General features: G+C 56.8%; 1 protein-coding gene across 5 annotated transcripts in view; it reads left to right on the top strand.

The window, feature by feature from the left end:
* Nucleotides 1–3,982: 3,982 nt before the first annotated feature.
* The window catches only part of PCDH1 (protocadherin 1), a 58,869-nt gene continuing 39,071 nt past the window's right edge, over nucleotides 3,983–23,780 (top strand). For 3 of the 5 annotated variants that reach the window (XM_052684561.1, XM_052684558.1, XM_052684562.1), the window contains exons 1-3: nucleotides 3,983–4,154; nucleotides 10,077–10,891; nucleotides 12,219–14,411. In XM_052684561.1, coding sequence (XP_052540521.1) covers nucleotides 3,998–4,154; nucleotides 10,077–10,891; nucleotides 12,219–14,411 — 3,165 coding nt within the window. In that variant the 5' untranslated portion in view covers nucleotides 3,983–3,997. Of the gene's footprint in view, nucleotides 4,155–5,143; nucleotides 5,308–10,076; nucleotides 10,892–12,218; nucleotides 14,412–23,780 lie in introns of those variants that run through there. The other 2 variants (XM_052684560.1, XM_052684559.1) reach the window with 2 other exon arrangements.

Raw genomic sequence — 23,780 nt, 5'->3', positions numbered from 1 at the left:
GGAGGCTGGCCTTCAAGGAGGAGAGGTTAGCTGAACAAAAGCAGGAAGAAGGTGGAATTCTCCTCAGGGAGGAGGAGCCGATTGCTGCCCAGAGGAGCAGCAGGGATGTGGAAGTTCCCGCTGGGGTCTTGCAAGGCTACGTCTGCAGGAATCTGCCCCCCAGAGCTGCCTTCTGCCTCTGTAGGTCCACACCTCTCTAGGGAACCCTGGGAGCAAAGTGTTTAATGCTGAGACCTCATTGATCACTGTGATTCCCTGAAAGGAGGTCGTAGTGAGGGGGGAGTCAGGCTCTTCTCAGAGGTAATGGCGATAGGATGAGAGGTGACGGCCTCACGTCGTGCCAGAGGAGGTTCAGGTTGGATATTAGGAAACATTCTCAGAAAGAGTGGTAATGCATTGGCACGGGCTGCCCAGGGAGGTGGTGGAGTCACTGTCCCTGGAGGTGTTCAATAAATGTGTAGATGTGGTTAGTGGGCAATCCTGATGGTAGGGGGACAGTTGGACTTGATGATCATAGAGGTCTTTTCCAACGCCAGCGATTCTATGAAGAGCACTAAAGTTCCTCTGAAGCCCAAACTCCAAGGCCAGCTCGGGCATTGGGCACTAAGCTAGTCAGCATGGTCTCAGAAAAGAGAACAAACATTTTATGTGCTTTGCTCCCCTGCTGCAGATGCTGGGTGGAGACCACAGGAGCCTTCCTGATCTCCACAGAAGCCCATCTGAATCCTGAAGCAAGAATTCGATTAATCATTGTGTGAATAATTGCAGGGCGTGATGGACAACCTGCCATAGGCTGGAGGAGGTGGGAGATTCAGCCCAGATCCAGGGAGGCTGCTTATCCCGACTCATTCACACAGCAGCCCCCAGCAGCTGGATTAAGTGATTTCTTCTTAAAAAAAAAAAACAGATCTCATCTGAGTGCAAAAGTTTGAGCAATGCTGTGATCCCCTGTGCTCCCTGAGAAAGCTCTTCCATTGCTCTCAGCACAAAGCAGCTGGCTTCCAGCTCAGGGCCCCACCTGCCTCTTCTCTTCAGCCTCTGCCCTTGTTGCAGCTCCCTGTGGAATTTAACGGGTCCTCTCCATGTGGGAGGACACCCTCAGATCATCTGACGACGTCCTTGTTAATTGTGCACCGCATCGTTAGGCTTGGCTGTGATCAGGCCTGCCTTGCTCTCCCAGTCCCTCCCTGCAGTGCAGATGCAGAGCCCTGGCCCTGGGCTGGCGGTCAGACACATGCAGTTGGGTACAGCAGCTTCATTTGGGGGAAACTGTTCACACTGCCCCCTAAATACCTCTTCTACAGGCACTCATCTGCTGGGCTGGATGAGGCAGATACACTGGCAGTGCTTCAGGTGAGCTGGCTTGTTTGGAAACCATCTCCAGCCTGCGTAGACATGCCTGGAGTCCTTGCTTTCCAAGATCTAGCCTGCAGGCTTAGCACCCAGATATATTCCGGTGTTTATCTGTATCCAAATGCACCCCAGCCATTTAACCAGGTGATTCAGCAGGAAACCATCCTCCTTCCTCTCTATCTCATCGCTCCTGGTGTCATTTTCAAGCTTTACCAGCAAAGATTTCATATCTTCATCTCCATCATTGATAAAAGTGTTTAATAGCGGTGGACGAAGAGTTGGTCCCTGGGGGGACGTAGGTAAAATCGCTCTACGTGCAGATATCTGCCCATTAACGACTACCTCTGAGATCTGCCGGGGAAGCAGTTTTAATCCATCTAATATGTGCCCTGTTAATTCCTTATAATGCAAGTTTTAATCAAAATGTCAGGTGGAAGTAAGTCAAATGCCTGGGAGAAATCCGGGTGTACTATATCAACACAATTGCCTTTCTCGAGCAGCACGGTAATCCTGTCAGAAAAAGACAACAGGACTGCATGACGAGCTGCCACCGTGCCTGAGACCTGGTGGCATCACCACTGCAACCCAGGCAGGAGCAAAAAGCCACCGGAGCCAGCCAGCCCCTGGCACCAGAGCCCTTCTCCATGCTGCTTCCACGTCTCTTCTTCATTCGTGGTGATATTTGGGGGGGAAGAAATGAATTCTGGAGGCTGTACCGTGTTCAGCCTCAAGACGTTGGCCCAGTGGTGATAGAGCATGGGGGAGGATGGGGCTGAGCACTGCAGGGCTCGGGGACTTCCTCGGCATCCAGGATCCTTCTCGGCCGTCACAGCGCCAGGGCCAGCTCTGCATTTGCAGCAGCCCACAGAAGCTGCCTCTGTTGTCTTATTTTTGTTATTTTTGAGAGGATATTTTAGCGCTGAGCACATTCCCTCCCGTTGCCATGGCAGCCGTGACAGGGGTTATATACCGTGAGAAAAATACCAAAATTAATGAGTGAGCGAAAGTGCAGCCGAGAGAAAAACAAGGTTAAAAAAAAATCCTAAGAGTTAAAACAGTAACAAAAACCACCTCGCAATAATTCGGCACAGAGCATCCCGGAGGAACCAGGGACCCCAGCAGCATGAGTCGCTCAGCCCTGGCTCTGCAGTGTGGTCCAGGGATTTTGCTCCTCTCCCTCAGCATCCCACGTGTGCTCCAGATCGGGCCGAAATCGAACCCCGTCCTCCGCAAACCCGCAGCCCTTCATTAGGCGGCGGGGCGCGAGGAGGAGAAGTTCTTTAATGTGCTCATTTCCGCGCATTTGGCTTCGGAGGAGCTTTTGTTTTTAATTGTAGAAACAAGCAAATTGTCAGAACATCTGTGTTATTAGCATTTGCTGCCCAAATCCGAGCTGCTGCTTCTCCTGCGGAGCCCAGAGCTGATGAGAGGGAACAGAGGAGCCTTTGAACTCCTTGCAGCAGACGGCAGCCAGGTTGCTGCGTGCGTGTGTCGGGGAGGGGGATTTAGTCTCTTGTAAGGTTCATTTGCTCTCCGTGTTTCCCTTTCTTCTCGCTTTCCTGGAGGTTTAGCAGGATGCTTTTCCCTCGCAGGCTTTGTTCTCCTAGCAATGCCCACTGGCACTGCCAAGCAGCTGTCTGGGAGACAGGCTGGGGATGGCAGCGGATAGGAGAGGGCTGGGTACGGCAGAGCAGCATCACCGGCACCGCAGGGCAGCACTTGGGCTGCTGAAATACCTCTGGCCAAGAGTGCAGTGGCCACAGTGGTGATTTGATGCTTTCTTCTTGGTCAGGATAGGAAGTGGGTAAGCTGAAGTATACAGGGCAGTGACTTGCATAAGTACATGGAACAGGGCGATGCTGGCAACGGGCTCTCCTCCTATCTGGAGGGCTGCAGAAAGGAGCCTGGCCACTTCTTCAGAGCAGGAAGATCGAGGCAGACAAACCCCCAGCTCCCACAGCCTGGATCTGCCTCTCAAAGCATGGCTGCACACAGCAAAATCCCTGTCCCGTTTTCCAAAAAGGAGCACACTTGTGTGCACATCACCTGCCTGCAACAGGAGCGAGCCGGGAACCTTTGGCCACAATGCCCCATGAAGTTTGCTCCCAGCCCCTGCGGAAGTTTGCACACAGCGCTGCCCGGGGTTTGCAGGATCGTTTGCTTCTCTCTTCCCTTCCTCCCACTCTCCTCCCTCTCAGGGCCGTCGGAGCTGAGAACCGAAGCTGTGTCCCCTGGGAGCTCTGCTCTGCTCCCTTCCCGAAGCTCAGCTCCTGCTGCCTCACTCCAACGAACCCCGCAGCCCCTTTCCTTGCCCATCCACGGTCGGCTTCCACTTTCCCAGGCTCTCGCTTTGTATCCTCTGCAAAATTCCCTTCCTGAGAATTAACACCCGGAAAAAAAAAATCTCCACGCACACCGGCATGGAGAAGACCACAGGAACAGGGATGGCTCATTACAGCGCAGCTTTTAGGGGGAGTCCCCCCTCAAAGAACCTCTCCCCAGCCCCTGTCCGGCAGAGAGAAGCCCTGCCGCGGGCCGAGCTCTGCTTTTTGCGGGGGAAATGCGTGGCTGAGCCTGAGCCAGGGGTGCTCGGAGCCGGTCGTCACAGCCTCTAGATGGAGCAGTCACCGCAGCCGAGCTGAGCATGTGTGCAGCGACGGGAGCTGCGCAACAGGTTAGCGTAGCTCAGCGGGCAGCTGCTCCCATCCTCGCGCTGCGGAGGATCGGGAAGGACTTCCCAGCATCCTGGCTGAAAGATCTCCGTGTTCATCGGCCCCAACGGCCCCAGACTCTCAGAGCAGGTGGGTGCCAAGCCACAGGGTGCATATAGGGCACCCGTTCCCAGTCCAGCGGCCCCACAGGGCCTTCAGCAAGGCCAGGCTGCAGACCAAGCCCTGATGGGAGCTCAGGGGCGGTGAGGGATGTCGTTTCCCTGGGGACTGCGCTGTCCCCCTGAGCCCCAGCTGCACTTTGGGACTCGCACTTGGCACTCATGCTCGCCCACAAAGTGTGTCGTACGAATCAGAGGGTGAAGGAATCGCCAGGGCAGCCGGCAGCTCGCAGGTGTTCTCTGCTTCCCTGTTCCTGGCACCCGGCAATAAAAGTGTGATTCAGCCAGGTGTGGCAGGAGAGGACCGCTGGATGGAGTCATGCAAGGAGCCATGTGTGTGCACCCGCTGAGGGGCAAACTTAGCACTGGGGGGGAAGATGCATGCCCAGCCCAGTCCCCGTTCTTTACGGGTCCGAATAAAGCGACTGAATGACAAAATCTATAAAGAAAAGAAATAATTAAACAGGAGCAGTGGGAAGGAAGCAAAGCGAGACGCACGTTCCACACAAGGAGCGGGGGGGTCCCGGGGTGAGAAACAGGGAACAGGGGTCCCGGAAGGGGGGTGTGGGGGGGTGCTGCGGCCCCTGCCAAGGCTGGGAGCGAGGCCGAGAGCGGGCGGCCGTGCTGCCGGTGCCCGGTGGGGCTGAGGCTCGGCTCAGCAGCCGGAGCTCCACCTCCCCGTGGCGGCGGCGGCGGCGAGAGGCGGAGGCAGCGGGGATGTGGCGAGGGAGGGGGGGAAGGGGCCGTGCCTGCGCTGCGCTTCCCTTGCACATCCTCACACACACCGAGGAACGGAGGCGGGCACGGACGGAGCTGCCCACCGGGGCTGCCGCCAGCCCTGCCGCCGCCGCTCCGCCGGAGAGCCGCGATCCCGGCCCGGGGAGGAGGGGGGGGGGTGGTTCCCAAGGGAAAAAAAAAAAAAATTTTAATCTTTTTTTTTTGCCCCCCTTTTTTTAAAAAAAAAAAAAAAAAAAGAAAGAAATTTTGGTTTTCATCCGTGGATAACGAACCGGAGGAGCCGGGGGGGTGGGGGGAGCCCGGTCCCGGCGGGGAGGAGGCGATGCAGACGCCGTTGGATCAGCGCTCCGGGAGCCGGCACGGAGCGCAGCACCGGCCGCATCCAAGTAAGAATCGCGGCGGGGCCGGGAGCTCCACGCACGACCGGGGCCGTGGCTGTGGTTGTGGGGGGACGACGAAGACGTCACGGGCAGCGGCACCGGGGGCTCAAGGCTGGGCGATTGGTTTCGCTGCCGGTATCGCTGGGGCCGGCCGGGGCGGGCGCTGCCACTTGTTGTGCCACTCGGAGCCGTGCCCCAGCGTGGGAGCGTGTCCGTGGGGGGGCGCGGGGGTGTTGTGTTTTTCCCCTTTTGGGTGCGCTTTGGTGAGTGGGTTGTAGGGGCGTCTGCTCCCCCCCATCCCACCCCCTCCCCACGATCCGAGGGTGTTTGCAGCCGTGGGAAAGCGGTGCGTGGGAGCGGGAGAAGTTGCGGGTGGGCGGCGGGGCCGTGTTCGTTTGTCCGTGCGCGGCACAGCGGAGCGGGGAGGCGGTCGGCAGGTGCCTGCGGGAGGGGGGCACGGCTGTGGCGGCAGCGCTTGTGTCCCCGCGTCGCCGGGCGGTGCGCCAGGAGCGGTTCGCGAGTGGAGGAGCGGGGGCTGCGCGTGTGCGTGTGTGTGCGTGTGTGAGTGAGCGTGTCAGCGGGGTGCGGGTGCGTGCGGCTCGGCAAAGCCTTGCTCAGTGCTTGTGTGTGCCGGGCTGAGCGCTCCCGGCTGTGTTTTCCACCGGTGTCCGCGCGATGTGCGTGTGAGGTGCGCGTGTGCAATGCGTGCACGGCGCAGAGCTGTCGGTTCCCAGCGTTCGGTGCTGCGGAGCCTCAGCCCGGGCCGCTCCCGGTCCTTCCCGAGATCTGCTCCCGCTGCCGGCTGCTCCCTGCGGCCCTGCCGCTGCTCCGGCCCCGCCACATCGCTGCCACTCCCCAGGCGAGAGGGATAGTTGAGCAGTACGGGAGCCCTCAGCATCCCGGGAAGGGATTTTAGGGGCCGGAGAGGAGGATGGAAGCTGTCCCCAGGGAGGCTCTGACAGGTCGCTGCCTTGCTCCTGCCCGAGTTGCAGTGATGTGCAGCGGGAGGAGGATCCCGGGTTTTGCTCTCTTTTCCTTCACCGCTCGTCTCCCGATTAATAATTCTGGGGTAAAAGCTCTCCAAGCGGGCGCCCGTCCCCATCGCGGGTGCTCGGGCCGAGCGAACACCGAGCAGCCGCAGTGCTCGGAGCCGGAGGAAACCCTGCGCTGGGCACGGGACGTGCTGCAAAGCAGCGAGGGTCCGACCCAGCAGCGCGCTGGGTGCGAGTCGGAGCGTCGGTGGCCGTTTTGGGGACAGTATCGTCTTTAATGTCAGCCCTATGCACGGGGATTGGCGTCGGGTGGGATATCGCTCCGGCTTGGAACATCGGCGGAGCAGCGGCGCTTGGCGGGGGGGGGAGGAAGAGGGAGGATCGGTGCTGGGTGTTCAGCATTTCGAGGGACTTAAGCAGGGGCTGGGAGCCGTACAATCAGCCCCCAGCAGCAGAAAGAGGGGGGGGGGGGGACGGGGACATCGGCAACCAACCCCATGTGGAGCCGCTGACTGTGGAACGAAGCCAAGAGGCTGTGGGAATCGCAGGCTTGTTGGAGCAGTTGTTTGAATTAGCCGTGCTTTATAGCCTCTCCCTCATTAGGGCTTGTCTTTTGGGGGGGAATGAGTGAATTCTGTTGGATTTTGCATGCCACTGTCCTCCGAGAGCTTCCCAGTCATGCATTAAGCAGCGTGACTAACGCCTCTCTCATGTGGTCGGGTCTCTTCTCGCACTCTCCCCGCAGGGAGAATTGTGTGTGCCGAGGAATACTTGTTTTGGGAGGGGTTTTTATTTTTAAGCACTCTGTATTCTGCCAGCAGGTCGGAAAAAGGTGGCTGGCACCAGAGAAAAAAGTGTGGGATGGTCCTTAGATCCCATGGGAAAATAGACCGCTGCTGTGCACCGGCCCCTGGGAAGCCTCTGCCTCCTGCACAGACGTGCTTTTCCCCCATGGTGGAGCTTCCTCCTTCTCTCACACCCTGCTCGGGGCTCTCACGTCTGCTGCGTGTCATCCCCACCCCAAGCACCAAGCAGGATTTGTTCCCCTGGCGAACCCAGGTGCCTGGCTCCCACCCTCCTCCTGCAGCCACCTCTTTCTATGGTGACGGCCCCACTCTGCTTCCAGCCCCCCCAATCTGGGGGCTCCCTCCAGTGTGGAAACACAGGGTTCAGGCTCCAGTCCTTTATCCCAGAGAACACTGCATGGGTGCAGGGCACCCTGGGGTGCCTCCCTTCATGCCCCGGGCTCCTGGTTCTGGTGACTCAGGACTGTGTGACGGCGGAGCCACGGCCCCACACATGGACTTTTACCTTTAGCTGAGATCCTCACACCTGGGTTTAGGCAGGGCGGATACGTCAGCGCCAGCCTCATGCAAACAGGCGTGGGCAAACAGCCTGTGCTGGGTGCCTCCCCACCAGGCATCCTCTGGGTCCCCGTTCCTCACGCTCCCCGCCCTCAGTGCGCAGACATTTCCAAAGCAATGGGGTGACGACTCTCGGCGTGGGCTCAGACCCACATCCACAGGGCACAAATGCCCCCCGTGTGGGGTGATACCATGCCAGTGCACGGCGATGGGGGCAGGGGCACGCGCACACACGGCGCTCCGTGCACACGCGTGTGCGCGCAGTGCAGCAGTGCCAGCTCCATCCTGGTGCACGCGCTCTGCTGGTGCAGGCACGGGTGTGCTCCTTTACAGTGCTTGTGCACACACGTACACGTGTGCACACGCGTGCTTGTGTGCTTGCACGCTCACTGCTGGGTCTTGCTTGCATGGATGCAGAGCCACATCGTGCTCCTGCTCAGCTTCCTGCCTCCATCCCTGGCCATGTGCAGGGTGGGGATGGCTGGCTTTCCTCCTCCCTTCCACCCAGAATGTGGATAGCTGTGCATGCTCTCAGCAGGGTGGGAGCATCTGTCCTCTGGCACAAATGGCGTTTGCGGGACCAGTGAGCAGAGTGGAGCTGGGCTTTGGGGCCAGAGCTTCATTTTCAGAAGCAGAGCTGTGTTTCCACCTGCCGAGGGAGAGCTTGAGGCAGGCATTTGTCTATGGGCAAGCAAGGGGATAGAGGGACTGCAAGCAGCTGGCTTGGAAAGCAACAGGGCAGCCGGTGCAGGATGTTCCACTTGTTGAGGAGACACATGATTCCAAGTGAGCAGGAATTTTGCATTTGGCCATGTAGCTGGAGGACCACCATCCCATCCCATCCCATCCCACCCCATCCCATCCCATCCCATCCCATCCCATCCCATCCCATCCCATCCCATCCCATCCCATCCCATCCCACCCCATCCCATCCCATCCATCCCATCTCATCCCATCCCATCCCATCCCATCCCATCCCATCCCATCCCATCCCATCCCATCCCATCCATTCCATCCTATCCCATCCATCCCATCCGATCCCATTCCACGGGCTAGGTGCAGAGCTTGAAGGGAAGTGATAGGAATGGAAGGAGCGAGTTGCTGCTGTGGGTGCCATGGCAGATGTTGTGGATGCTGATTTTTGGACATAGAGTGAAGGCTCCCTGTCTGCTCACAGCCAGGGAAGCAGGTGACATAAAGGCTGGTGGCCAGGAGCAGGTGATGAAGCCTGTGGCTCAGTGCAGAGGGGACAGTCCCTGCAGAGCTGGCACTGGCCCTGCAGTGTCTGCACGCTGGGAGGAGGTTTCCAGTGGCTGGGTGCCTGCAGTGTAGCGTGCAGTGTGCGTCTGCAATGCAGGGGGCAGCGCTCCTGTCACCATTTCTGCAGTCGGTGAGGTGGACACGGACAGCCCTGGGCACCCCCCAGGCACATCTCAGCCAAGAGCAGGAGAGAATGGGAAGGAGCAGGGAATGCTTTTTGGCTGGTGCAGGGTGCGGGGTTGCCTAGAGACCGTGCAGCGAAGGGGAGATGCTGTGCTGCCCGTTGTGTTCAGGGGCCATGAAGAGCTGTAGGGAGGCTCAGGGACTGCAGGATGGGTGCTGGGAGCTGCAGTGCAGGGTGGGAAGTGTTCCCCTGGCACAATGCCGGGCCCTGTCCCTTCTTCTACTGGGACCAGGGGCAGGTGGCATGCAGTGCAGTGCAAGTGTTGTGCAGGGCTCCTGCATCCCTGCAGTGTTGGGTGGGTGGTGCCTTTGCAGCGCAGAGCTGGCAGCTCAGGGAGGGCAGTGCTGTGCTGTGCCTGCTGTGGCAGTGCACTGCATCCCTGCAGTGCTGGAGGGGTGGCATGCCTGCAGTGCAAGCAGTGCTCCACATCCTTGCATCCCTGTGATGCCCCATGTTCCTGCAGTGCTGAGGGGCTGCATCCCCACATCCCACACAGGGACCCTACCTGTCCCTTTGCTGCCACAGCCTTGTGGTGCTGACAGGTTCCCCCACGTCCCTGCAATGCATGGCAGGCAGTGTCCCCACAGTGCGTGGTGCACAATGCTCCTGTGTCTCTGTGGTGAGAAGCTGTTTCCCAGCCTGGCTGGCTCCCATCGGGTTGCTGGCAGCAGGCTGCGCGCAGTCTGCCCCGTTAGCATGCCTGGCTGGTTGTAATTACAGAGTGTGCGGTGACGAAGAGGGTGGACGGTGGCAGGAGTGGCTTCCTGTGTCTTGCAGGAAGGGCCAGGGTTTCGGTGACAGGGTTGCTCTTAGGAAACTCGACACTCCAGGGTCAGGCTTCCTGGGCCCTTTCTGGTGGAGGTTTGGGCCAGGCGGTCCTGGAATCCCCCTTCCTTTTGAGTCGTGGCTTTGCAGTCCCACAGAGTGCAGCCGGAGCTCTAACAGCTTAACCCAAGGCATTTTGTGTCCTTCCAGCTCCCCTGAGGCACAGGATGAGGACCCTCGCCTCCTGCCTGGCCCTGTGGCTCCTCTGCCAGCTGCCTGCCCTTGCTCACGGGACGCGTGTGGTCTACAAAGTGCAGGAGGAGCAGCCCCCCAACACACTCATCGGCAGCCTGGCCTCTGACTACGGCTTCCCTGACGTGGGGCACCTCTACAAGCTGGAAGTGGGGGCCCCGTACCTGCGTGTGGATGGCAAGACGGGAGACATCTACACCACAGAGACCTCCATCGACCGGGAGAGTTTGCGTGAGTGCCAGCACCTGATGCCTGGAGAGCCCTGCTACCTGGAGTTCGAAGTGTCCATCACTGACCTGATCCAGAACAACAGCCCGCGCCTGCTGGAGGGGCAGATCGAGGTGCTCGACATCAATGACAACACCCCCAACTTCGCCTCACCCGTCCTCACCCTGACCATCCCTGAGAACACCAACATTGGGGCTCTCTTCTCCATCCCCCCAGCCATGGACCGAGACTCGGGGCCCAACGGCGTTGCCTCCTACGAGCTGCTGGCTGGCCCTGAGGCACAGGAACTCTTTGGGCTACAAGTGGCTGAGGACCAAGAGGAGAAGCAGCCACAGCTGATTGTCATGGGAAACCTGGACCGGGAGCAGTGGGACTCCTATGACCTGACCATCAAGGTGCAGGATGGGGGCAACCCGCCACGGGCCAGCAGTGCACTTCTGCGCATCACCATCGTGGACATGAATGACAATGCACCTAAGTTTGAGAAGGCCCTCTACGAGGCCGAGCTGTCTGAAAACAGCCCTGTGGGGCACTCCGTCATCCAGGTTGGTTTTATTGTGTTTCCTGCTCTTCCCCAGCTCCTCTATGCTTTAGCAGGGACAACCCGTGGGCTTTTACAGGGCCATATGCTGCCCTGGGGAAGGAGATCCTAGAAGGGCTGCATGCTGTAGGAGCCCACAGCATCAGGCTGGGATGTCATTTCTGCTAAAACACGGCGGGATGGGATGCTTGGGGAGTTTGGCAGGGGTCGGGAGTAGCAGCAGGGTCTTTAGAAGCACGGTGGCGGGTTTTGGGGAGAGCTGGGACCCACGGTCTGAGGAGGAGACCAGAGTCACGCCAGGCTGGTCTGAACACTGCCCATGGACATAACGTAGACCCTTTCACTGACTGCATTCTCTCTGGAAACAGAGAGACAGGGGATGTCGTCTGCAGAACCGGAGTGCTTTCTGCACGCAGGACTCTGCACCATAGTGGGCAACCCAAGGGCTGGGTCCGGGCTGCTCTTGCTAGGAGGCAACATCGAGATGATAGCAGCGACATCTGCTTATCGGCAGCTGCCATCTTAATAAGCAGAGCGCGGCTGGCTCTCATCTGCTCGCTAATTCTGATGTGAATTTTTAAAAATTCGTTTTTCACCGTTAAGAGAATGGAAGTTGGAAGCAGATAAGGGAGCCGCGTGGCCGGGAGGAGAATGGGCTGAGCCACCACCACTGCCATTGCTCAGCTTTTATCTTTTGGGTGAAATGACTTCCGCCTTTTTTTGTGAGTGGAGGTAAAAGGTGGAATTTACATTTAACAACTTTCATTCTCCATCCAAATCTGCTGAGCAAGATAACGGCAGGGCAGCAAATGGTGCAGAGAACAGGCTGCTCGGAGAGCCGATTAGGGAGGCAAATGTTAGACAAACCTCATCTTCTTCTGAAAGCAAATACTAGGCAGGTTTATGAGAATGCGAAGCTGCTGGCGGACAGGCAAGGGATGGTTGGTGCAAGCTGAGATGGAGCTGCCACAACTGTGCATGGCCTCACCACTGTTATCTTCCCAGCCACCCGAGCCCTACTTGTTGGCTGCAGGCAGTGGGAAGGGATGGCTCAGTGCAGCAGGGGCTGTCCCTCCCCACTGCTGCCTGGCTCTGGCAGTGCTGCTTCCCAGTGGATTCTCTGCATGCTGGAGCCAGTCGGGAGGGGAACTCAGCTCAACCGGCACAGCCGGTTTCTCTGGAAGAGTGAGGGAAGGCCTCTGTTACTGAGCCACTCCCAGCCGCACTGCCGGTCTCAGGGTGCCCCGTAGGTCTTAGCCTCAGAAGAGGAAATCCACCCTTTTCCCCCCACTCTGGCCTCTCATTCACCGTCCCCTCCCTCTGTTCTGCAGGTGAAGGCCAATGACTCGGACCAGGGTGCCAATGCCGAGATTGACTACTCCTTCCACCAAGCATCGGATGTGGTGCGCCGGCTGCTGCGCCTGGACCGCAACACAGGGCTCATCACTGTCCAGGGGCCCATCGACCGTGAGGACGTCAGCACCCTCAAGTTCTCCGTCATGGCCAAGGACAAGGGGGCTAACCCCAAGAGTGCCCGCACGCAGGTAGTGGTCACCATCAAGGACATGAATGACAACGCGCCCTCGATAGAAATTCGGGGCATTGGGTTGGTCACACACCAGGATGGCATGGCAAATATCTCGGAGGACGTACCAGTAGAGACAGCAGTGGCTCTGGTACAGGTGTCCGATCGAGATGAGGGCGAGAATGCTGTGGTGACCTGTGTGGTGGCTGGGGATGTCCCCTTCCAGCTGCGGCAGGCTAGCGAAACAGGGAGCGACAGCAAGAAGAAATACTTCCTGCAGACTACCACACCTCTGGACTATGAGTCGGTGAAGGACTACACAATCGAGATTGTGGCAGTGGACTCGGGGAACCCGCCCCTTTCCAGCACCAATTCGCTGAAGGTGCAGGTAGTAGATGTGAATGACAATGCGCCCGTCTTCAGCCAGAGCTTCACCGAGGTGGCCTTCCCTGAGAACAACGAGCCCAATGACCTAGTGATGGAGGTGAGCGCCAGCGATGCAGACAGCGGCTCCAATGCCAAGCTGGTTTACTCGCTGGTGACCGACCCGTCCTCCAAGGACTCCTTCACCATTGATCCTGACTCTGGAGAGATTCGGGTGAAAGCGGTGCTGGATCGTGAGCAGCGGGAGCGCTACGAGTTCTTGGTGGTGGCGGCAGACAAGGGCAGCCCCAGCCTGAAGGGCACAGCGTCGGTGGCCATCAACGTCATGGATAGGAATGACAACGACCCCAAGTTCATGCTGAGCGGCTACAACTTCTCGGTGATGGAGAACATGCCACCCCTCAGCCCCGTGGGCATGGTGACGGTGATCGATGCTGACAAAGGAGAAAATGCCAGAATCCAGCTGTCGGTAGAGCAAGACAATGGGGATTTTGTCATCCAGAATGGCACTGGCACCATTCTCTCCAGCATCTCTTTTGACCGGGAGCAGCAAAGTACGTACACTTTCCGGCTCAAGGCTGTGGACGGTGGGGATCCCCCCAGGTCTGCCTACGTAGGGGTGACCATCAATGTCTTGGATGAGAATGACAATGCTCCCTTCATCACCTCGCCCTCCAATGCCACCTACAAGCACATTCTGCCCCACACGAGCCCCGGCCAGCAGGTGAGCAAGGTCAAGGCAGAGGACATCGACACCGGCGTCAATGCCGAGCTGACCTACAGCATCACAGGAGGCAACCCCTTCGAGCTCTTCCAGATCTCCCCCCAAAGTGGAGACATCACACTGGAAAAGGAGATCCTGCGCAAGCACCATGGCCTGCACCGCTTGGTTGTGCGTGTCAACGACAAGGGCAAGCCGTCACGGCACGGCACGGCCCTGGTGCACTTCTATGTCAACGAGACTTTGGCCAATCGCACACTGCTGGACACACTGGTGGGGCACAGCCTGGACACACCACTTGACATAGACATCGCCGGGGATCCCGAGTATGAGCGCAGCAAGCAGAGAAGCAACATCCTCTTTGGAGTCATCGCTGGCATTGTGGCTGTCACCTTGGTCATCGTGCTGGTTGTCCTGGTGCGTTACTGCCGACAGCGGGAGGCCAAGAGTGGCTACCAGGCAGGCAAGAAGGAGACCAAAGACCTGTATGCGCCCAAGCAGGCCAGCAAGAGTGGCAAGAGCAAGAACAAGGTGAAGAAGAGCAAGTCTCCGAAGCCACCCAAGCCAACAGAGGACGAGGAGGAGACAGGGCTGCAGAAATCCCTCAAGTTCAACCTGATGAATGACTCTGTCAGTGACAGCCCCCGCATCCACCTGCCCCTCAACTACCCTCCGGGCAGCCCGGACCTGGGCCGGCACTACCGCTCCAACTCACCCCTGCCCTCCATCCAGCTGCAGCCCCAGTCTCCCTCCGCCTCCAAGAAGCACCAAGTGGTGCAGGACCTGCCGGCCACCAACACCTTTGTTGGCACCGGGGACAACAACTCAACGGGCTCCGAGCAGTACTCGGACTACAGCTACCGCACCAATCCCCAGAAATACACCAACAAGCAGGTAGGAGAGCTCATCCTGAGGCCGGCAGCGGCCCCCCCGCTGCACCGGGGACCCATCTGGACCGAGGTGTGGGAGTGAGCCTGGACTGCGGGGCGGGGAAGGGACAGGGACAGAAGAGCATTGCAGTCCTTGTCACAGCGCCCGGGGCTGGGACCTGGGTGGTGGTGACACACAGGCTGCTGCACGCCTGTGCCTCTGCATGGGGAGCGCCGGAGGGACACCACCCAGCTGGGTATTCTCTGGGGACTGACGGTCACTGGGGCAATGTGAGCACAGAGCTGTGTCCAGCTCCCTGTGCAGAGCATCCCAAAAGCTGGAGCACAGCACCTGCTGCGCTGGCTGGGCAGGTGGGGTTGGGCAGGGGAGCAAAGCACTGCCTTTTTCCCAGGCTTGGGTTCTGCCTTCCTCAGGGCTTGGGCCTTCTGCCATCACTGGCGCAGTGAAAGCATCGGGACCCAGCAGCTTTCCTCACATGGGGCTCCTCACTGGTGGCATGGGGCCAGGAGGTCAGAGTTGTGGGATGCGGGGTCTCTGCTGTGTGCTGCGGTTAGGTCACTGCTCTGCGTCTGGCCGGGACTTGTGCTGCACGTGGGGCAGGGTGTGGGCAGGACCAGGCTGCTGGCTGGTGTGCTTGGAGGTTGTGGGAGGACCGCAGGGGTCCGGAGCTTGTGGAACCTTCTCTCCTCGCGCTGTCTGACCAGTTGGCTTGCACCTCATCTCTGCTTTGGCACCTGTCGGGTCTGCCCTTAGCTCTGTTCTCAGCTCTGTCCTTAGCTACTAGGGAGGGAGAGAGGGGACGGGTGGCCTCATCTGTTCCTGGCCCGTGGGTGAGGACCACTCGGTCCATCTCGCGCCTTGCTGTACCCCAGTGCCCCATGGAGAGCCCCAAGCGGCAGGCTGGGCTCCTGCCGTAGGGCTGAGCTCTGTTGCCTTGTTGGATTTGACTTCAATAAAGTTTTCTATTTTTGACCGCTTGTGCCTTATTTTCCGTGCTGCCCTTGAAGCTGCTCTGGCTCCCGGCCATTTCCCAGGCAGGCTTCCCACGTCCCTGCTGCCCAGAAACAATGTTCTCATGGGCCAGCCCCTCCATAACCTTCCCCCATCCCCCAGTAGCCAACCCAGAGGTCCCAGGGCGCTGACTCCCTGCACGACTTCTCCCATCTCCAGCCTTCCAAGGAGCCTTTCCTCCAGGACACGGTTCACCACACATACACCCCAGTATCCCTGTACCATGCCTTCTCCTTCATCCTATCCATCCCCACGTCCACATAAGACCTCGGCCTCTCCAGGCCAGCAGGCGGAGGAGCAGAGCCCTGCCTTGGTAGCATGACCCAAATCCTGCCGCAGTGCTGCAATGAGGAAGCGGGTGCAGATGGAGCCTGGGTGCGTCAGCAGCGCTGGGGGGGGCACCCAAAGCAAGGCGCTCCCGCCCCACCACGCGACAAGCATCAGCACTGTGGAGGAAATGTCCTCCCAAACAGGCTTGCAATGGAGCAAGGTTGCCGTGCTCCCCAAAAAGATCGCGGTCCCCCTTCTCTGGCTCTTCTCCCTCCTTCTCAAAGTTGTTGGTTCAACTTGGGGTGCAAGGAGGCACTGGCTTCACCTTTTCCCCAGGGGCTCCAACCGGCCCCACCAGCCCGCTGGGGAGAGGAGGTCTGGCGCTGGGAAAGATTAGATCAGCCGGGGAAACCAGTGCTTCTGGCTTCCGTGGTTTGAGCCTGGTGCCAGCCTTGGCTCTTCCAGCCTCCCCGTTTATTTTGCTAACAGCGTCAGGTTTTATCTTCAACCGGCTGGGAAGCGTCTGGGCCTCCTGGGCAGGCACGGCTGTGCCCTGCGGGAAGTGCGGTGGCTGCAGAAGAGGAAAAGAGACACAGGCACCCACCTCCAGCAGCAGCCCTGCAGGGATGGGCCAGCCAGGCTGGAGATGTGGCTTCTCCTCACAGCCCTTCGGGAACCATCCGAAAGCATTTTCCCTTCCCTCCTTGCCCTCAGCAGCTCTTTGATGAACCCTCAGCCAGTACGCAACCACATTCAGGTGCTGAAGTATTTTCTTCTACCTCCCTCCCAGCCCCCATCAGCTGGGGCATTTCTTCTACTTTTTTTCCCTCCTTTCTCCTCTCCTGGCTGCACAAACCCAAAGCTGCCCAGGTCACTACGGCCCCCTGTTGCTCACAAAGCCAGCTGGAGTGATGTTGGCTTGGGCACACTGCTGCGAGCTCAGCAGAGGCACCTGCACCTGCCTACAGGCGAGGCAGTGCAGCGCAGCATTAATTACTCTCTGCAGGTGGGGGGGAATAAGAGGAATACTGTAGCTGTAACGGACAGAAATGAAATTGTCTTGTGGTAGAATTTAGTTGTAAGTCTCCATAAATTGCAGGTTTAGGTGTTGGCAGATGTCTGGGAAAGTCTCCTGCCGTCCCGGGTCATTGGATTTTGTCAAGGTCGCTCACGTGGAATGAGCTGATAAATGGATCCAGCGCTGAGCTGCAGATGGAGCGGAGGGTTCAGGGGGGACCTGCCCTGTTTTCCCCTGCTATGGATAGAAGCTGTGCTGGGAGCAGTTCCCAAAATGCAAATCAGCTCCTGATCTCTGGCTCGTTTTGAACTGATGCAGATTCAGTGTGCCTGAGGATGTAGTGCAGGGCCCTGAGTGTGCATGGGGAGTGCCAAGGAGGGCGAGAAGTGGGATGCTCCCTGTCTACACCCTCCAGTGGAGGCCGCATGGTGACGGGATGAGCTACGTCTCCTGCAGGAGGAGATGATGTGGAGATTGGTGCCGTGTTGTCCTAGGAGAGTTGGCATGGGGTCAGATACTACAGTGTCCGAGGAGGAGGTGGCACGGGGGTGGCAACCATGTAGGAGGAGGTGGCATGTGGATGGGTACTGTGTTGTCCCAAGAAGAGGTGGCACGGGGCTGTAAGCAGATTGCACTGCATAGCAAGTTGACAGTAGGGTGTAAGCGGTGTGATGACTGGAGTCTCTGACAGGTAGGCATGGTGCTTCCTGTCCCCACCCTACTGAGGAGAGCATCAAATCTCTCCTGCTTGGCAGCCCCTATCCCCATTGGATTTGGGGACATCATCCTTTGCTCTCTTGGTGGCTTGCACAGAACTCTCTTCCTTCATACCTGTGCACTACGCTCTCCCCACAACATGCTGGCCTTGCAGCCCCAAGCCCCCACTCCTGCCCATTCCTCCTCCCTATCCTGCTGAGCCAGCCACTGGCCCACTGCCCCCTTTTCCCTTTGCCTTTCACCTCCAGTCTTCCACTACAACATCTGCCCCCTTCTACCCCTCCCTCCTGACTGCTCCCTTCCTCCTGCCCTACTCAGGCAGTTTCCTCCCCCTCTCCCATATCTTTCTCTTCCCAAATCCTGATGGATGCTGAGCCCACATCCGTACAGCTCAGCAGCTCCTGCAAGTCCCGGCGCAATGAAAGCGCTGGCTCTGGCCAAGGCACACTGATTGATATTCCTGGCACCGCTCTGCCCGCTCGGCCGGGCTGTCAGCTGCAGTGCTGCTCCTGGAGCAGCCTGGAGCGGGGCTCAGCCCTGCAGCCTGCTACATCAGGCACCCTGATCCTGGGGGGAGGGGGAGCACAGCGATTTCTGCAATGCCAGCATGCATTCCCAGCATTTTCGCATCTCTCTGCAAAGGGGGAGAGGGAAGGATGCAGTGGATGAGATGCGAGATGATGCCTGGGGTGCATCTTTGGGGTGGGATGCAGCAGAGGGAGGAAGGAGGGTGCGGTAAGGATTGGGCTGGGGTGCTGTGGGAGGTAATGAGAGGGTGTGTGATATAGGGCAGGAAGGGTGGGGTGTTGTGGGGCAGATGTGCAGACCAAAGCGCTGTCCCTGGGAGCTGTGATGGGAAAGGCAGCCCAGTGGGGCATGCAATGAAGTGACCACTGTGTGCTTGTGGCCCCAGATCTGGTGCCTGCCCAGAGGTACAGAGGACATTCAGAAGCTGAGCTGACACCTTGCAGGGTGCTCTGTGGGGCTGAACCCCTCTCTTCTCTTGTTTTGAAAGATGCCTCTGGACTTGAGCCCTAAGCCAAGCCCAAAGCACCTTCATCCCTCCCCAGCCTACTCGCTGTGCATTCCAGTCATACTACAAAACCTGGGCACAGCTCAGCTCCATGGGAGAGCTGTGTTCCTACCCACTGTCCTGCAAGCCAGTCCTTCCTGGCTTCACTTGCACAACCCACACTGTGCTCATGGGAGAAACCGAGATGTTCAGTAGAGATTGCTCCAGACAGGGCTCTTCCCACAGTCCTCATCTTCCCAGGAGCACACACTGCTCAGCTGGGATGCTTTAACTTGGGATCGTGGTGTCATCAAATCATTAAGGTTGGAAAAATACAACAAGATCATCCAGTCCAACTATCAACCCATTTGCCATGCCAACTAAACCACGTCCCTCAGTGCCACATCTACCCTTTTCTCACACACCTCCAAGGATGATGACTGCCACCTCCCTGGGCAGCCTGTGCCAATATCTCGCCACTGTAGCAGAAAGATGAACACGCTGAGGTCTTCACCTTCTGCTTCCCTTGCAACAGGCCTGTCCTTTCCTTGTTGGGTGCATGCCACTTCCAGCACTTTGGCACCTCCTTGTCACCTCAGGCTCTGCCTCAGTTATTGCACACTGCTGGTTCCCCGGGTGGGAGCTGTGCATTGCCTCAGCCCTTTAGCTCCTGGCAGGAAGGAGTGGGTGGGAAGAGAGCAGATTTGTGGCAGTGACCTGCCAGGAGGGCAGGACACATCCTGCCTGAATTAGCACGTCATCTACACTCATTTGGGCATTCACTTGAGGATCCTGCCCAAAGATCACCAGAGATGTCCTCACCCCATTAGCAAAACATCCTCATGAGCACCTCTTTGCTTGCGAAATGCCTGAGCTTCTATCAAAACAAGCACAGAGCTGGGCAGGATTCATCAAAGCTGCCTCCAGAGCCATCATTTTGGGAAGGCAGCAAACCACCACTTCTCCCCTGGGATGGACCTCGCTTCGCAGCAAAGAATCCAGAGCAGAGTGCCCTGATTCAGCTCCTTGGAGAGATCTCCAAAGGCCCAGGCAACCTGGAAGCCTGCAGCTATTTGGCTCCCACACGGCTTGCTGTTCACATGCTCCAAACTCCCCCATGCTCCTGAGCATCTGCAAAGCTGCTGCCAGGAAGGATCTGACAGATATCAGTCCCTGCTGCGGGGTTTTGTCTTGTCTGAACTCAGGGCTGCAATCCTGCTTTAAATATCTTGCTAATGTGATGTCTGATGTTTCTTTACACTAATCTGTTAATCTTTCTGCTTCTTCATCAAATGAGCTCAAGCCCAATAGAAGGGAAATCGGTATTCCAGATGAAAAAAAGCCCTTCTTTATTATTCAGGCTGAGTGAGACCTTTTGGGGTGTTGCGACATTGATTTGAGCTGCCTGGAGGGGCCAGAGCTGCTTTTCCTTAGGATTTCATGAAGATCACAGTTTATTAGGGACCATCAGGTCTCCTTTTTTTTTCCATAGAACAGAGCTCAGGAACCTTCTCTGATGTTTTGCAGATTTTTTATCCAGATTTTTTGCTTGCACCACAATCTGCAAGGTCTGGCGCATGATTTGACAGCTCGCACAAGGAACTGAGTGGATGAGAGATTAAATTTAGGAGAGCAGATATGCAATTCCTTTAGGAATTTCCACTCATCTGGGAATATTGTTCTACAAGCAGGATTTGAACAGGCAGGTGAAGCAGAAACTGGTCATCAAATCACAGAATCACAGAGACATTAAAGTTGCAAAAGACCACTAAGATCAAGTCCAACCATCGACCCATCCCCACCATGCCCACAGAACCACCTCTCCCAGTGCCACATCTACACTTTTCTTGTCCCTTTGAGGTGTTCTTCACAACCAGACCTCTTTGGGGCTGTGATGTCACTAGGGAACATAGAGGGGCAAGTACTTGGGACTTTCTTAGGTGGCCCATGCAGAGGGATCCTGCCGTTGGGTGAGACACACATGGTGAGTCTTGCAGCTGACCGCTGAAGGCTTTGGTGGGACTCCCCTTACTCTTCTTTCCAGTCATGCTGGAGACCACATTGCACCAGGCTTTGTACATTCCACCCTCTCTCTTTGATGGCTTGCTCTAGAATTCTGCTGCTTTTGATGGGTGGTCAGGTGACTCCTGTCAACCAGCACCTCCACCTCTCTGCATGTGCAGGAAACCAGTTCGTGTGCCTCATACATGTTGCTGAGTGGGATCCTGATCCTGCACACGTGGGAGCAGCACGGAACACAGGGCACCACAAGTATGCACCTGTTCACCTCCAGCCCACTCTGTTGGGTGCAGTCTCTGTTCTGCCCCAGATCCCTGTGCAGGGTCACAGTGCTCTTCCACCACCTACATGGCTTCGTGCTCCTGCAGAAGATGCCAGACACAAGTGTACTTCAACACGACAGTACTACTGTCTCATCTCCTCGATTTCTCCAAATGAAGGTGATATCTCTCACCCAACATCAATATGTGCAAACTGGTGGGAGGGATCTGTGGATGTCCAGAGCACGCTGACCTATGGAACAGACACAGCTCCTCCAGTAACCGGTCAAGCTTCTGCCCCTTGTCTATGGAAAGAGTTGGTTAGAAAGTGGGATCACCATCGAGCTAAAAATTCGTATTTAAAAACAATTCAGAAAGAAATGACAGTCTCTGTTTTGTTTTGGTTCAAGTCAGTAGGTAGACAAATAGGTAGGTAGGTAGGTTGGTATGCATGTAGGTAGGTAGGTAGGCTGGTATGTAGGTAGATAGGCTCACACGTATGTAGGTAAGTAGGTTGGTAAGTAGGTAGGCAGGTAGGTTGACATGTATGCAGGTAGGTAGTTAGGTGGATAGACAGATAGATAGATAGATTTCCTAATAATTTTGTAAAGGCACCATTCTGACTGACATTTTCTTTAATTTACTTTCATAACTGCTACTAGGCTTGAATTCTGAAGTGAAAATCACCTTTGCAAGAGCATCACTTTTTCATTTTTCCATGTCAGCAAAGATATCCCCTCTGCCCCAACTTTGAAACAAGACGTTCACTTGAAAGAAGATCTGATTTCAGCAAATTGACGTTTTCTGCATGCAGAGTCTTCTGTTGAAGCATCCCTTGGTTAGCTCTCTCCAAGGGGCCTAAGCCTCCTGCCTGGGCCCCCTGCTTTCCCCAGAGCCCTCCATGCGATCCATCAGCTCCACTGGGTGCAATGAGGAGCCAGATTAGTTCATTATTTTCACAGCATTATTCTCCTACGTGGCAGATGTCAGCTTCCTTGAGGGCTTTGTTCAAGTGTTTCTCCCTGTCCTGGAACCTTTTTCTGCCTGGGATTTTCAGATGGTTCTAATATGACGATGCGACCTCCTTCTGTGTCCCGAGCAATTTCTGCTCGACACCAACCAGCATCAAAATGTCTCTATTATCAGCATGAAGGAGATAGACATTTCAGGACACCATGGTCAGTCCAATTCAGACATTATTCCGTAAAGATTATGACCCCTTTAGATTTTATGATTCACCCTTCGGATGATTTATTTCCATATTTTCCTTTCCAGTCTTCTTTTCAACCAAAGAAAAGCCAAATTGCACATCCTTGATGGGCTTGGAGCTCTGATAGGCTGTAAGGTTAGGCAATCTCTGTCCCGAGGCTGTCTAAATGGGTTTCTAATTGCGTTAGATCTTGCTATGAGTTAGATAAATTCGATCTGAGCAGGCAGGTTGGCACCGGGCTTCAGCGGCTCCTTTGAGCAGCATGCAAATTTTGGGAGGCTTCAGGGCACCTATGTGGAGACAGTCCACGTTTTACCCAGACTTATTCATTAAATAGCGCCTCGGGATCCGATGTCCATTTCGGGATGGCTGTTCTGCTATCATTATTTCAGCAGGGCTTGTAACACCTCTCCTCTGACTGCAAGGTCAGCACTTGCTAATTGCTGGAGATGGAGCTGTGTGAGCAGTCACGAGGAGGGGTGAGAGGGTGCTTTCCAAATCACGCTTGGTTCTAGGAAGTGCGATCCACATGGATCCCTCCATGTCTTTCCTATTGTCCTGTGTTCATTCTGTGGCCTCATTCGTCTGCAGCAAAGGAGCTGAAGGGACGTCAGGAGCAAACCTCGCAACCCTTGCCAAAGGGCTGTTCTGAAAGCAAAGTGGGATATGGGGATGGACTCAAGGATTTGGGGAAGAGCAGTGCCATCAGATGGGACCTCATGGACATCAGGTGGAGCAGAACTGGCAGCCCATTGCTAACCAGAGGAGCTGACCCCAGCAAAATAAATGAGAGGAGGTCAGACTGGTAGATGAGAACAGCAGAAGTGCTGCCCGCTCCATGCCCAGCCTTACACCCCAGCAGAATCACACGTTGCTGCTGTAAGGCAGCTGGCTGCAATGGCCACGAGCTCAGCTTGGGCCCTGTTCTCTCAAGCTAAAGCCTTGCTCTGCACTTGGCAGTTCCCATCTTGCTTTCCTAGAGGCTCCGTTTAGTTTCCAAGGGTGTAATATTCCCCACTCCAGAGCCTGCACCACATTGCATGGAACTTCCAAACATGACTCTAACAGATTAAATATTTCCCACATGCAGCAAAGCCTGCGTACACAAAAAAGTTGGAGCTGCGTAGCTTTGGGCACCGTCTTCATTATAACAGTAAGAGGGGATGCCGTGCAGCTCCAGGAGCATCATGAATTCATCTGAAGTTGGCCAAGTCCTGTGCCACAATGGCTCCCTTGTCACTTATTTTGATATTCTGGGCACCGTGGTCTGACATGGCTGTCTCTCCACAGCCCTGTGAGTTGCTGCATTGTGGCAGTGGCCGGGGAAGCAAGCTCTGTTGGCAGCAGGCTCGGAGGCTGCAGGCGTTCAGGGGGCAGCGAAGGGGTTAACAATTCTGACGTTTCTACTGCTCTGGCACTAATCCCACAGGAAAAGGGTGCCTAGGGTGGATTCTAAGGTTCCTTTTGTGCAAGGCGTAATTTCTGGCCCTGTGGTCCCTGCTGCAGCATGACGGTGTGACGGGTGCATTTTGAGGGGGAGCCAGCGCAGCGCTGCCCAGCCCTGCTCCCTTATAGCCCAGCTCCTGGTTTTGCTGAGTGCATCGGCCCTGTTGGGAAGCAGAATGAACCTGGTGCATGCCCTGCTTTGAGCTGGGAAGGTTTACATCCAAGGGAAGAGTTGGGAAGGAGCAGAGAGTGCCCTGGGTCTTTCCAGCAGCCATGGGGGTCCTGGGGGGACGGGGATCAGTGGTGGGGAGCAGCAGGATGGGGGAGGATCCTGGGAGGATGAACAGTGAGGGCTCACGGTTACACCATGCAGAGTGGAGAGAGCAGTGAGAAACAGGAAAGCGATAAA

The sequence above is a fragment of the Tympanuchus pallidicinctus genome, unplaced genomic scaffold (assembly GCF_026119805.1).
Source record: "Tympanuchus pallidicinctus isolate F22 unplaced genomic scaffold, pur_lepc_1.0 scaffold21, whole genome shotgun sequence".
Classification (NCBI taxonomy): domain Eukaryota; kingdom Metazoa; phylum Chordata; class Aves; order Galliformes; family Phasianidae; genus Tympanuchus; species Tympanuchus pallidicinctus.
Note: the sequence above shows the minus strand (reverse complement) of the source record. Positions and strands in the feature narration are given on the sequence as shown.